Source organism: Capricornis sumatraensis, chromosome 13 (assembly GCF_032405125.1).
Source record: "Capricornis sumatraensis isolate serow.1 chromosome 13, serow.2, whole genome shotgun sequence".
Taxonomy (NCBI): domain Eukaryota; kingdom Metazoa; phylum Chordata; class Mammalia; order Artiodactyla; family Bovidae; genus Capricornis; species Capricornis sumatraensis.
The window spans coordinates 55,667,020-55,682,229 of NC_091081.1; the positions used below are offsets into that span (position 1 = coordinate 55,667,020).

The following is a 15,210-nucleotide window of genomic DNA, read 5'->3' on the forward strand; positions in this document are numbered from 1 at the left end:
AGATTCTAAGAAGTCCAAAATAAATAAGTCTGTTTTACTAAAATACTTAAACATGCAACTTTTCTTTACAAGGCATTATTAACATTGCTTGGAACTAGGGTTCTATGGAATATACTTTGGGAAACACTGTATTTATGACTTTGCATATTTTGCTCATGAATTCTTTACTAGGATTCATTTGCTCTCCATTAATTTCTCTTGTTTCTTTTTACAGTTAAAAAGCATCTAGTCTTATTACAGTTAAAATGTATCTAGAATAAATTCAACCTTGAATATAGGTATGAAGAAAAAATACAATCTAGCTTGGATACCATATATGTAATAACATAGAATTGGCTGTTCTGTTAGAAATCATCCAGATCTGGATAGATAAAATTATCTTTGAACAAACAGTATGCTAAAGTCTGGCCTCCGCATATCATTGAAATTAAGCCGAATCCTGCAAGTAATGAAAGGGAAGTTTTGGTTAACTACTAATAATGAATAATTCATTGGTGAGATTATGAATAAGAACAATCATCATGACTGAAATAATGTTCCTGAAACTGACACAGCATTTGCAATAGATGAGTTTATAGATTCAGCTAAAAGAGAGTAGGTATGTATTCTGTGCTGGTAAATTATTGAAATTCAAAACTTCCTTCAGGGAATAGGTGCATGGTTCTGTCAAATTAATGGTAAGGAACTCTTAAAACTCAGAAATTCAAAGGCAACAGAGTCAAAGCACATGCCAAGGAATTTACAGTTCTCAATTCTTTTAGCTCATGTGACCTGCAATTTGTTTGTGTTGTTGCTATTTTAAAATATTCTTTATAAGGTATTTTCCCCCTCTTAATTATAAAAGAAAAACGTGCTGACTAATGTGGAAACTATTTTTGAGTATAGAAAAGAGTTTGAACACAAGAATTCCACCTACCTGAGCTATTTGGTTTTATGAAAATGCCTTTAGCTCTGATTTCATTGGCCTAATGATTCTTGTTTGTTTTAAAATATTAATCTAGCCTTACAGGGCTCCCATAAATCTGTTGTTCCTTGCGAGGCAGTAACTCCGTAACTCCCATGAAAAGTAAAAGTCGCTGAGGTAAGTGCCCTTTGTGAATCAGAGGCCTGGCAGGACCACACAACTTCCCCGCACAAAGACGCACATCCAGTGTGAGACCACAAGATAGAATTTCCAAGATGTTTAGCCACTATTCTCTTACTTTTAAATTGTTAATGCAAATAAAAACCAAAGAAGGCTACCTTGGACATCATTGGGCAAGTGTCCTCTGGGGAATCCAAACGATTATTGAAACTGAAATCGTTACCCAATTATTTTAGCAAATTCTATAAGTTCTTTCATTATGCCAAAGTTGACTTTCCTTGTCATCAGGGTTGTATTTGATATGTGACTAAGCTGGCTAGGCCTCAATAAATTTTGTAGTACTGTAAATACAATCCCCAGAGAGAAGTTCTTATTTTCCATAGAGACAAGATGATTTCCACTTGGGCTCATTAAAGTATTTCTTTCGGTATCATATTTTCTGATTTATTAAAAATTGACATCTTGGGAAGGTTTATGCAAAATAAAAAATCTACTTTCTACAAGTATTTTCTGTATGCACTAAACAATATTGGAGAATTATGGATATGCAAGGTAAGTAGAGAATTAAACTTGAGGGAAGGGGGTTAGTAAAAAATATAAATAATACTGGTACTAAAAGTAGATAACTTTAGGAGAAAGAATGTGGTAAAGTGCTGCATTCCCATTTCTCATTGATAAACATGACAATAATTAGATAACAACTATTGCCAAGCTTACTGAAAAGAGAAAATCTAAAAATATTTTGAGGCCAGTGTCTGGCTTAATCCAAAGAAAAAGCTTTAGAGAAGTCTACTTTTACTTGGCTAATTTTCTTACTACGTATGTGACTGATGAATTCAGTTGTTCAGTTGGTGGATAAAAAAAATTGAGATAAAATAGTTTTCCTTCTTCTGTACTACGATAAAGACTATATTGTCATTCATGGAGAAAGATAACTAAAAGAATATGTCACAAATATATATCCAATGTTTTATCCTAGAATGATAAAACCATTGAGTAATCTGGTCCAATTATCTGACCCCCCAAAAATATTTTATGCCACTAGTTTATTCATAAATATATATTTCTATTAAATAAGTATCATATATATGTATCATATATATGTATATAATATATATCTATATCTAATCTCTCTATACGTACCTAAGGCAGCCCACCAGTGTGACGTCAAGGGAAATTCCAGCATAACTGCAATAGAAAAGAAAAAGGCCTTGTTCATTTTTGAAATACACATTATTGTTTTACTCATGAAGAAATACTTGTTTGGTCAAATCATATCTTCATAACAAAGAGAAATCTTGTCTATATTCATGAAATCAAGTAGTACCAAAGTGGTACTTAAGTCATTGTCTAAAAACGTCATTTGTTAAGTCAAGTATTTGAAATTCCTCTCCTAGGAATGATGTCGTAATCTGTCAGATTCTCAGGTCAAATTCACGCAGTCGACTTGAAGTCATATGCAGCAGAAATGATCCTAAAACTGTTCTGAATCCTCAGTGCCTGGCTCTCTGGAGTTCTGGGTGACTTTCCTCTGAAAGATCTATTGAGCAATATTTTTAAAGTGTTTTCTATGTGCCATAGGTTGGATGATTAACTTGTAACTTTTCTGGATCCAGAAAACCTATTGTCTGAAGGCTGAGACCCTGAAGACTGAGCCAGCATATGCTCCAAAATCCTTCTTAAAATGTCCTATGACTGTCTTCCAGGAAAACTTAAGCCCCAAAGTAACATAGAGAATTTGAGATGGGCTTCACTGGTCCTCCAGTTACTAAAAGACTTTGTATCTGAGGAAACTGATGCTAGGAGATTGATGTACTGGCATTTGCTAATAGCACTGAGGCTGAGACATAGCAATTCATTTTGAAATTGTGTGTTCTTAAGTCAGAGACTGATTATACCCATCGATAGATCAAAGCACTGAAAATAAGAGTGATATTTAAATAGTTACAGAGTAGTTAAACAGAATCTCCTGCAGCAAGAGGACAGCTCATGGATTCCAGAGAAAACAAGAGTTGACTCCTAAGTCCTACTGGGGCCTGTGGGAATTCCAGTGCTCTCTTCCTTCAATATGAAGGCCTGTTGAATCAGGAGCATGCAGTCAAGCATCCTTCAGTGAACCTTAGGCAATAGTTTGAGGGATTTCAGTGAGGATAACTTCACATCAAAACTGGTTATTCTCATGTAATTAGAGTTGGGAATCAATTATGTGGCTCAGTGGTAAATAATCCACCTTCAGTGAAAGATGTGTGGGTTTGATCCATGGGCCAGGAAGATAACTTGGAGAAGGAAATGGCAACCTACTCCAGTATTCTTGCCTGGGAAATTCCATGGACAGAAGAGCCTGGTGGACTACAGTTGATGGGATCACAAAGAGTCAGTCATGACTGAACAACTAAACATAAGTAGTTAATAAATAAGAATAACGTTGAATTATAACTTGTGGTTGATTACCACTCATGCTTTTACTACTGTGTTTCTCTTTAATAATGGAAGGCAGTAAGAAATAAAAAGTTACAAGGGAAGAGTAAACCTTGAATAAATGGATTAAGGAATGGATAAAATTACCTTTACTCAGTAATTATAGGCCAAACGCCATGTCAGACAACCTCTCTCACACAAGCTTCACAAGATACCACCCATTTTGTAGATGAGGCAATTATGTCTAACAATATAAATGATGTTATATCTTGCCTTAGACAAGCATCTGACAGAAAGGACTGGAATTTGAATCTGTTTTATTCAAACTCCAAAGCTCACAAGTAAAAATAAAAGCCCTTAGTCTTAGAACCTGGTGGTGGTAGTGGTTTAGTCGCTAAGCTGTGTTTGACTCTTGAGACCCCATGGGCTGTAGCCCACCAGGCTCCTATCCCCTTGGGATTTCCCAGGCAAGAATACTGGAGCAGGTTGCCATTTCCTCCTCCAGGAGATTTTCCCTACCTAGGGACTGAACCTGCGTCTCCTGCATTGGCAAGCAGATTCTTTACCATTGAGCCACAAGGGAAGTCATATTTTTGTTAAAATAATTATTAGGAAGTTTGCAAGCCTGGAAGTACAGATTTCCTCAGGCCCTAGCTCCCAGTCTTTGGCCAATATCTGCTTCAAGAAAGGATTTGGAGGGAAAGAATTCTAACAGTGGCAAATCCTTTACAACTGATAACAAGTTGAATGGGAGCAACTGATAAAAAGTTGAATGAGACAGAATAGAAAACTGCTACATTTCAATACACTCTTCCAACAACACAAGAGAAGTCTCTACACATGGACATCATCAGATGGTCAACACCGAAATCAGATTGATTATATTCTTTGCAGCCAAAGATGGAGAAGCTCTATACAGTCAACAAAAACAAGGCCGGGAGCTGACTGTGGCTCAGATCATGAATTCCTTATTGCCTAATTCAAACTTGAACTGAAGAAAGTAGGGAAAACCACTAGACCATTCAGATATGACCTAAATCAAATCCCTTATGATTATACAGTGGAAGTGAGAAGTAGATTTAAGGGACTAGATCTGATAGACAGAGTGCCTGATGAACTATGGATGGAGGTTTGTGACATTGCACAGCAGACAGGGATCAAGATCATCCCCATGGAAAAGAAATGCAAAAAAGCAAAATGGCTGTCTGGGGAGGCCTTACAAATAGCTGTGAAAAGAAGAGAAGTGAAAAGCAAAGGAGAAAAAGAAAGATATAAGCATCTGAATGCAGAGTTCCAAAGAATAGCAAGAAGAGATAAGAAAGCCTTCCTCAGAGATCAGTGCAAAGAAATAGAGGAAAACAACAGAATGGGAAAGACTAGAGATCTCTTCAAGAAAATTAGAGATACCAAAGGAACATTTTATGCAAAGATGGGCTGAATAAAGGACAGAAATTGTACGAACCTAACAGAAGCAGAATATAATAAGAAGAGGTGGCAAGAATACACAGGAGAACTGTACAAAAAAGATCTTCACGACCCAGATGATCACGATGGTGTGATCACTCACCTAGAGCCAGACATCCTGGAATGTGAAGTCAAGTGGGCCTTAGAAAGCATCACTATGAACAAAGCTAGTGGAGGTGATGGAATTCCAGCGGAGCTGTTTCAAATCCTGAAAGATGATGCTGTGAAAGTGCAGCACTCAATATGCCAGCAAATTTGGAAAACTCAACAGTGGCCACAGGACTGGAAAAGGTCAGTTTTCATTCCAATCCCAAAGAAAGACAATGCCAAAGAATGCTCAGACTACTGCGCAATTGCACTCATCTCACACGCTTAGTAAAGTAATGCTCAAAATTCTCCTAGCCAGACTTCAGCAATACGTTAACCATGAACTTCCAGATGTTCAAGCTGGTTTTAGAAAATGCAGAGGAATCAGAGATTAAATTGCCGACATCCGCTGGATCATGGAAAAAGCCAGAGAGTTCCAGAAAAACATCTATTTCTGCTTTATCGACTATGCCAAAGCCTTTGACTGTGTGGATCACAATAAACTGTGGAAAATTCTGAAAGAGATGGGAATACCAGACCACCTTACCTGCCTCGTGAGAAACCTGTATGCAGGTCAGGAAGCAACAGTTAGAAGTGGACCTGGAACAACAGACTGGTTCCAAATAGGAAAAGGAGTATGTCAAGGCTGCATATTGTCACCCTGCTTATTTAAATTATATGCAGAGTACATCATGAGACACGCTGGGCTGGAAGAAGCACAAGCTGGAATCAAGATTGCCAGGAGAAATATCAATAACCTCAGATATGCAGGTGACACCACCCTTATGGGAGAAAGTGGAGAGGAACTAAAAACCCTCTTGATGAAAGTGAAAGAGGAGAGTGAAGAAGTTGGCTTAAAGCTCAACATTCAGAAAACGAAGATCATGGCATCTGGTCCCATCACTTCATGGCAGACAGATGGGGAAACAGTGGAAACAGTGTCAGACTTTATTTTGGGGGGCTCCAAAATCACTGCAGAAGTTGCTTGCAGCCATGAAATTAAAAGATGCTTACTCCTTGAAGGAAAGTTATGACCAACCTAGATAGCATATTCAAAAGCAGAGACATTACTTTGCCAACAAAGGTCCGTCTAGTCAAGGGTATGGTTTTTCCAGTGGTCATGTATGGATGTGAGAGTTGGACTGTGAAGAAAGCTGAGCACCGAAGAACTGATGCTTTTGAGAGTTCCTTGGACTGCAAGGAACTCCAACCAGTCCATCCTCAGAGATCAGTCCTGGGTGTTCATTGGAAGGACTGATGCTAAAGCTGAAACTCCAGTACTTTGGCCACCTGATGAGAAGAGTTGACTGATTGGAAAAGACCCTGATGCTGGGAGGGATTGGGGGCAGGAGGAGAAGGGGATGACAGAGGATGAGATGGCTGGATGGCATCACCGACTCGATGAACATGAGTTTGAGTGAACTTCGGGAGTCGGTGACGGACAGGGAGTCGTGGTGTGCTGCGATTCACGGGGTCGCGAGGAGTCGGATACAACTGAGCGACTGAACTGAACTGAACTGAACAGTTCAATACAGTTTTGAATTGGACAATGTAGCTAATCAAAACCTCTCTGAGGAAATGGTAGAGGAAGCTGATGGGGGAGAAAGTGTGAGGGAGGTGATGAAGAACTTTTATCATCAGTTTTTATTATTTCTCCACCAGAGGACACTATGAATACAATAAAGTTTTACCCTTATATGTCGATTTAGGTACAATATCCAGATTGAATGCATTTTGTTTCCTTTATTTTAGTTTGCTTACCAGTTGAAGTGATGGCAACATGAAGAACAGTTACTGAAATACCATAATCCCAAACCCACTCTTCCACTACCAGAACGAAAAGTAATCCGCAAACAAAGTAGGTGACCTCTGTTGAGACTAAAAGAACTGCAAATAAAAGGAAGAATAGAATTATTGGTAATTAGAGCAATTAATAATTCTAAAACACAGTTAGTAACAGGACCACCACAACTTACTCTGCAAAAAAAATTTTGTAAGAAACTTTTAACATTCCATCTCTTAACATTCCTCAAATTTGAATAAGAACTTTAAAAATATTCCATCTCTTAATAACTGTTGGACTTATAGAGAAATAGCAGTACATAATTTCTGTTTATATTCTTTATATTTAGCATTTTAGAAGGTAAAATACAATAAAGAAAATTTACAATGTAACTGATCTGTAACTAGATTTCAAATCTCATTTGAAGATATATTAAAAACTAATGAAAAATTCAGCTCTGGATTTTCAGAAAAAAAATGTTAATAGTTTATTGAACAATAATGTTTCTTTAGTACCAGTTATTGCCTAACTTGGAAATGAGTTCCTTTGTGTCTTTGTAATAAAAGAGTATGTTCAGATAGTCATCTGGGAAACATAATGGATAACCATGGATGAAAGAACGTCTCATAAATGACTTGTGTGGATGGAGGTACTTTTCTAAATCCAGAATGCTTTTTCAGAGTGCTTTCCCTGAACATATATAAAGAGCTAGTTATTCCTAGGTCAGTACCATAAATCTCTAAAAGCCTTGAACATGTGAAGAGTCAACCTTTGCCTTTTTCCTTGATATAGATCTTAAGATTGTGGTGGTTCCAAAGATGAGATTCATCAAACTTTAAAATGAAAATACATGTGACATACCACCAAGGTTCCTTCATAATGATATCAATTTCCATAAAAGTTACCTTTCTTTTAAAACACAGAAAATGATAGGTATGCTCATATAAATAATTAACGAATTGATCAGTCCAGGCAGGCTTTTTTACTTTTTTTTTTGCTTTCAAAGCTAAAATTAAAATAGTCACATGATCTGTTATTGAGCAGAAGTAATTTATTAACAGACATGCCAGCCATTGCCTAGTGGGTCAGCAAGACATGAAATAAGTAAGCAAGTCTCAGGTGCTAGCCTCTTAAAAGACCTCACACTTATTCCTCTTCAATTCTACTTCATTCAACTCAACAGATTTCTAAAATTGAATGGAGAACTCCTACTAGCTGGAATTACAATTATAGCATGTCCTGATCTCTAGGACTCAAGGCTGTGGAAGGAGCTATACAGTGGTATCGTAGTGCCGTTAGCTCTTCCCATCACATCTCCATTTCTGCCTTCACCAGTGGCTCACGGAGCCTCCATGTTACTATAAGGAAATAGAGATGCCTGTTTTATCAGTATTTACAGATTTTACAAGTTAACTTGCAGCTGCTTAGAGACAGTGATTTCAGTCTTGAACCAACTATATTTACATATATTGATAGAGGAGGATTGTGCTTTGTCTATGATATGAGACAGCATGATTTAAAGGAAGTCATACAAAATTTGAAGTCAGGATACCAGTGTTCTAGTCTCACCTTATAGCTTAAGAGTGCTATGATCTTGAGTTGGAATATAACCTCTAGGTCAGTCTAATTATTCCTTGATAAATTGGGAAATGGATTACTATCATATCTAACTCAAAAACTGTTGAGAGGATTTTATTTTAAAATGAAAACAGTTTATAATCCAATCTCTATGATGCAAAGGAAAGATGTTAGTAGTCAAATGTCTCAATAGGACTGACACTTTTCAGTGTCCTTGCTAAGCCTGATCTCCTAGGTAACAAAACTGTTGAAACAGACAAGAGCCTGACCCTCAGTACATGCTCAAGGCTCTGAGATTACTCTTACATTTTATCTCCGAGATTAAACAAGTCTGGATGCTCAAAGCAATAACTTTCAAGAGTTATGACACTTATCTCTCCAAGCCCCAAACTAAAGATCTAATAGACTAAGGGTTTATTGATATCTTTGTACAAATGTTAGTTGTTTTTTGAGAGAACGACGTTGACTGTGCATGGCATTCTGAGGATTTTCACTAATCTCTGCTAGGTCAAAACACAGCTTTCTCCAATAAGCCTGTGTCATTGTCCTATCTATCACTAACCGTCTCAAATGCAAGAATTAAATAACAGTTGGATTTTAAATCTCTTTCTCTACCCCAAACGCACAACCCATATGTAACTCTTTCTTGTGACTATTTCTTTATCATTTGTGGATCCGCTTGGAAGAAAAAGTTAATTCAATCTTCAATAGGGAAATGTGTGAAGTAGAAGTTAAGATAAAATGTTAGAACACGTATCTCATTAGAATGAAAGTTTCTTGTCCTAAGATATCTTTGTCTATCCCAAATTGAATCAATAACGGCATGAAAAAAGCTTACCCATTTGAAGAGGCTGTTCTGAAACTTTTAGTTTAAATTCACTAGTTCTAGCTGACCAAGTTTCCTACACAAGTCACATTTGGCTTCAGGCAATTTTTGTATATTTGCATATTTGTTCCAAAAAAAGATGTCCAGTGGTTTTCTAAAGAACTGCACTGTTTGAAGAATCCACAATTCATTTTTTTTTAATGTGGGAAGAAATTTAACAGAATGTTAAGAATAATTATTTCAACAAAAATAGTAAGTTTGAAAGAGATAAAAAGTTTTTCCTACTATATTCTGTCTTATCATTTTTCCTTTGCAACAAGTTTTACACTATTTTTGGGAAGGAAAAGAATCAAACTAAGCAGAAATGTACAAAGCAGAAAATGAAAGTCCTCTGTCATTCCAGCTGGGAGATAACAGTTTGTTGCATAATTCTCCAGATTTCTTACCACTGACATGATGTATTTTACTCTATTCTACAAAAATGAATAATTATACTATAAAAACACTTTTGTAGTCTTTATTTTCCATTTCATATGTCACAAATATCTTTCTACATCATTCCATTAAGCCATTTTTCTGCCTTTTCTTTGAAAAATATTTAATGCACAAAATTTTATCCATAATATCACTAAAATAAAAATTCATTTAGGAAAACTATCCTCTTATTTCATCCTATTCAATCTTTTAGCAATAGTCATTTTAAAAAAATTGATGGCACTTTTCCACATTTTTGGAGTCAGATATAGGATACAGATGGCTGAGAAGAAGGCTTGATATTTTTAAAATTTTTCTAAAACAAAAACTATTTTGATTTTTGGAGGCATTTATTTCACTAATTAACAAAGATTGGAAACTAAAACCAGTTACCTTTATAATTTGTGTTGAGCCATGAAGGATTTGTTTTGAAATCAAATGGTGCCAGGACATCCAACTCATACACCCTGAGGATGTTACAAATGAAAATAGTTTACTCTGGAGGAGGTAGTTCATAAGGTTGCACATTAACATTTTGCACCTCAAGTGTTCCCATACAAGGACAAGTCAGCTTTAATCACTTTGTGGCACATTTAAAAACTGGCTGACTTGAATGGAAGCCAAATATCTTCTTTATCCACACTGTCTTCTTTGTCCAATGAAGTCTGTTCTCCAAGTGGACTTCATTGTATTTGAGGTGTCAGCTCTAGTCTTGGAGGTCCCTTCCATCAAATGTGGGTGCAAAACCTCATACTGTGATGAGGGCATATACTGGGAAGCAATGGAGCCCAGCTCTAATTCTGATGATTCTGTTAACTGTGAACTTGGGCAGTTGCTTAACCTCTCTGAGCTTTCATTTCTTACCTGTACATTGAAGCAGTTAATCTCTGAGGTCCCTTCCTGTTCTAAAATCTGAGTCTACACTCACATTAGACGTAAGATGAGTCTACATTTTCATAGTAGACATAGAAGACAAAGTTACAGTTACCAAAGGGGAAAGACTTGAAGAGGGATAAATTACAAGCTTGGGATTAACAGATACATGCTACTACATATAAAATAAACAAGGACCTACTGTATAGCACAGGGAACTATATTCAATATCTTGTAATTATCTACATGGGACAAAAATCTGAATCACTTTGTTATATACCAGAAACTAACACAACATTGTAAACCAACTGTATATCAATACAAAAGTAAAATTATTTAAAATGGAAAAAAAAGAAAATTAGGTCTGATTATAAACTCTGCATCTCCTACCAAGCCTAAGTTTGTAGTTGTGTGCAACTGGTCAATCAGTTATCTGCCTCCTGGGGCTTTAAGTTACTTCAAATTCCTCACCTCTGATTCACATTAACTACAAACCCGTGGAATCCCATGCTCAGAGAATTCTGACTATTATAAGACCTTAACTGCTCTAGGCACTGTCTCACCACCTCCAGTCCCAGGCAATAGCTGAAATATGTGTGAACATACCAGACTCCTCCTCAGGGGGCTGGCCTGCAAGCAAGCTTTATAGCATCATTCCCACTGCAAAAGTCAATATAATCATTTCTGGGCATTGATTTGCACACTGAAATTGAAAAGTCCAAATTCCCTGCTTACATAATAAAATTCAGTTGTACAAACAATCAATTTCTAGGAAATTCTTTGTAGCTATACATAATGTATTTCAAGGAAATCAATATATTGGCAAGCAAATCTGTAAAGATAAAATCCAACCCTAACAAGACAAAGAAAAATTACCTTAAAAAAAAAAAGCCTCACACTTAAAAATATCTTTAAAAATACATGTATTACTTGGTCCTCATGATAACTCTCTTTTGATTATTACCTTCACTTGACAAACGGAGATAACTGAAGTAAGAGAAGCTCTCTGGCTTAGTCAGGATGATTCAGGAAGTTAGTAAGAACCTGGGCTGGAATGCAGATCTCCTGACTCTCTTCTAAAGCTATTTCCAGTATGTACAGAAAATATTTAAATTGGATGTAGATTATATCTAAATTCCCTTCTAGTTCAAATGCCCTCTGATCTCTGATGCAACACCAGCCCAGGGAGTAATAACTTCACTTTCTTTCTGTGATCATCCTCATAAGAGGAACAATCTTACCTGGTTCTATTCATTTCATGATTGCTACTTGAATCATTTTCAAAGATGACACATTTGCTTAGTTTCACTTAAAAAAAAAAAACTGAAGAAAATATACCGTGGGAAAAAATCTGCACCCTTTATTGAATACACGTTGAGTATTCTATGTGAACTTCTTTTGTGTTGGATCTGAACTTTTGAATTGTTTGAAGGTGATGTTGTACTTACTTGAGCATCACACAGCACATGCCCAGAACCACGTAGTACACAGTGTAGAAAAGGATGACACATATGAGAAGGTTCTGCCAAACAACCTACAGAGAACACAGGGGTGAGCTCCAAGAGCCTGGGCTTTTTCACATGGTTGTTGGTAAGGAATCTGACAAACAAAAGACAATGAATGACTGCTAGGTCACGTTGGCTAGTCTTGTTTTGCCTGGAGACCTCTGGGGTGGGAAGGACTTCAAAGTACACAATAAAAGTGTTGCCGACTAGAGAAGCTGGCATAGTACATGTCTGCAGCAAGGATTAATGCAGTACATAAATCCACACTAACTATCCATCATCTACCACAACAATATTTATGTTTTTATGTAATTACATAAATTTTACAAAATTTATGTTTTACAATAATGTGTCAATATTTCTGTTTTTACTGGATGAAATGATTCTAAATCTCAGCTGCCATGATAGGAAAATATGAGAAAGGCTAAGAAATTTTGAAAAGTATAAACAAAAAAAGTATACAACAATAGTTAAATTCCTGTGCTAGAATTTACAGAGCAATTGGCTAAAACACAATAGATGGTCCTGAGAAGGATTTTACCACCTGTGAGACTTAAGAAGGAAGAACTGCAGATGAATGAGGAACAGATGGATTATTCAACAAATAGTGTTGTGAAAATAGTCTAACTTCTAGATTTAAAAAAAACTCACTAGATTTCAGTCTTGTATGAAACACCAAAATAAACTTCAGATGGGTTTAAGGTTTAAATGTCAAGAACTAGAACAAGAGAAAACATTTGCAACATATATCACAGGCAAAGGATTGATATCTGCAATATTTAAACACATTTGAATATAAAAGAGACAGACAAACCAATGAAAAAGGGACAAGGTATATAAATAGGCAGCTCATATGAATAAACATTTGAAAAGCCAATGAGCAATTGAAAATGTTTAGAAGACTTCATTATTGATCTTTTAAAATATATTCTTGTGAATATAGTAAAAATGTTAGCATTTCATATGGGATTTTTTTGTTTGTTCTTTTCCTTTGGAATCTTTTTTTTTTTTTAATTATTTTTTAAATTTGTTTATTTGGTTGGTTCGAGTCTTAGTTGCAGCACACAGGATCTTCCTTTGTGGCACACGGACTCTATTTGTGACGTAGGTTTAGTTCTTCCACAGCATGTGGGATCTTAGTTCCCCAGCCAGGGATCGAACCTGTGAGCCTCTGCACTGCAAGGCAGATTCTTAACCCCTGGACCACCAGAGAAGTCCCCCTTTGGAATCTTTTAAGAAGTCATCTTATTTACTCAACACTTTAACACTTTAGGATGGCTCTTTTCTCTGAATAACCGATCCACCAACTTGACCGAGTCTTTTAATTGACTGGGTACAGAAGGAGCCCTCCTTCTGTAGAGGCAAGAAGAGAAGACAGCAGCACAGAGCCCATCACAACCAACTGGCTGAATGGATTAAATTTATAGATTTACTAACAACTCACTTCTTTCAACTACTAAAACTAGGTGACCTCTTGGGCCTAAGAGGGCCATATGAAACCCAGGGTTCATATGAGACTCCAGGGTTTCGAGACCTTCAGAACCGTACCTCTCTCTCTCCCCACCCCATGTCATTCTTGGCCTCTCATACCCTTTGTCTGTAGACTTCCCTTTGCTCATCAAATCCCTTCTCTTTCTGCCCATTGTTCTCAGCCTCCCTTTGCTCTTCAATATTTCCCATTCATTGTCTCCTGTTTTCTTCCTTCATGACCCTTCTTTTGTGTGTATTCATTCACTAAGTCAGGTCTGACACTTTGGGACTGCATGGACTGCAGCAGGCCAGGCTTACCTGTCCTTCACTTTCTCCTTGAGTTTGCTCAAACTCACGTCCATTGAGTCTGTGATGCCATCCAACCATCTCATCCTCTGTTGCCCCCTTCTCTTCCTGCCCTCAATCTTTCCCAGCATCAGGGTCTTTTCTAATGAGTGAGCTTTTTGTATCAGGTGGCTAAAGTATTGGAGCTTCAGGATCAGTCCTTCTAGTGACTATTCAGGGTTGATTTCCTTTAGGATTGACTGGCTTGATCTTCTTACAGACCAAGGAACTCTCAAGAGTATTCTTGAGCACCACTGTTCAAAAGCATCAATTCTTTGGTGCTCAGCCTTCTTTATGGTCTAACTCTCACATTGGTACATGATTAATGGAAAAACCATATCTCTGACTATATGGACCCTTGTTGGCAAAGTGATGGATGTCTCTACTTTGTCTCATTTGTAGAGAAGATGACTTAGAGGTCAAGAGAAAATATGAAAGCTTCACCTGAGTTGAAGGTCCAGATACTGTTCCCACATTTAAGTTGGATCAATTCCTGCTCAGTTGTTGGGATGAGGATCTGCTGATGGAATATGAGTATTATGATAGGGAGCAACTTTGGGGCTTCTGCAGTCTTACAGTTTTCTGAAAGGTCATATATCTTTGGATTTGCTTTACTCTTTATTCTATACATTAATATAAATTTGCTTTTCTTTTAATTTGGGCATTAATAACCTCTAGTTGAAATATTTCTAGATGATTGTTTACTCAATTTCCATCCAAAAAAGATAAATAATATGTAGTCTCTATACTAATATGTAGTCAAACATGAAACTTTTCTTATTTCTATGTTAAGATTGAAATTTAAGTAACATTTTAATTTTCAAATATTCTTTTTGCTATAGAATTTTGCTTTCATAATCCAAGCAGAGGATTGTGCTTCACACTTTGAAAACCCACAAATGCTAAAAATGTGTAAGATATCTGGAACTACTTTTTAATGAAATCATAATTTGTGAGAGAACACATTTATTGACAAATTTATAACATATAGGTATACCTACTTTCCCCAACAAATTTATAAAACACTGCTTATCAATAGAATGGTATAATACATATTTTAAAACTGTTTTGATGGAATATATTGAAAAACAAGGCACTCTTTTTGTAAATAACTATTTTTCCTGCCTGCATAATAAATCTAGATTTTCAAATCATAATTTTCCTATAAGCAAATTCAGTTGCCTCTAGTAATTTCTGCCTATAATCTTTTCTCTATACAGCCTACAAAAGTAACTTTCTAAAAGGCAATCAGACCATGACATTGCCCTACTGGCTATCCTTCAATGGCCCCACACTGTCATCA

The 15,210-nt window shown here is 36.5% G+C and overlaps 1 protein-coding gene across 1 annotated transcript in view; it reads right to left on the minus strand.

Moving 5' to 3' along the window:
- The window catches only part of TMEM244 (transmembrane protein 244), a 54,372-nt gene extending 40,600 nt beyond the window's left edge, over nucleotides 1-13,772 (minus strand). Inside the window, exons 1-5 of the mRNA XM_068984951.1 lie at nucleotides 13,683-13,772; nucleotides 12,036-12,121; nucleotides 10,108-10,181; nucleotides 6,815-6,940; nucleotides 2,228-2,272 (exon numbers count right to left, since the gene is read on the minus strand). Of these exons, the coding sequence (XP_068841052.1) occupies nucleotides 2,228-2,272; nucleotides 6,815-6,940; nucleotides 10,108-10,181; nucleotides 12,036-12,121; nucleotides 13,683-13,772 (421 nt within the window). The remainder of the gene's footprint in view (nucleotides 1-2,227; nucleotides 2,273-6,814; nucleotides 6,941-10,107; nucleotides 10,182-12,035; nucleotides 12,122-13,682) is intronic.
- Between the last annotated feature and the right edge of the window lie 1,438 nt (nucleotides 13,773-15,210).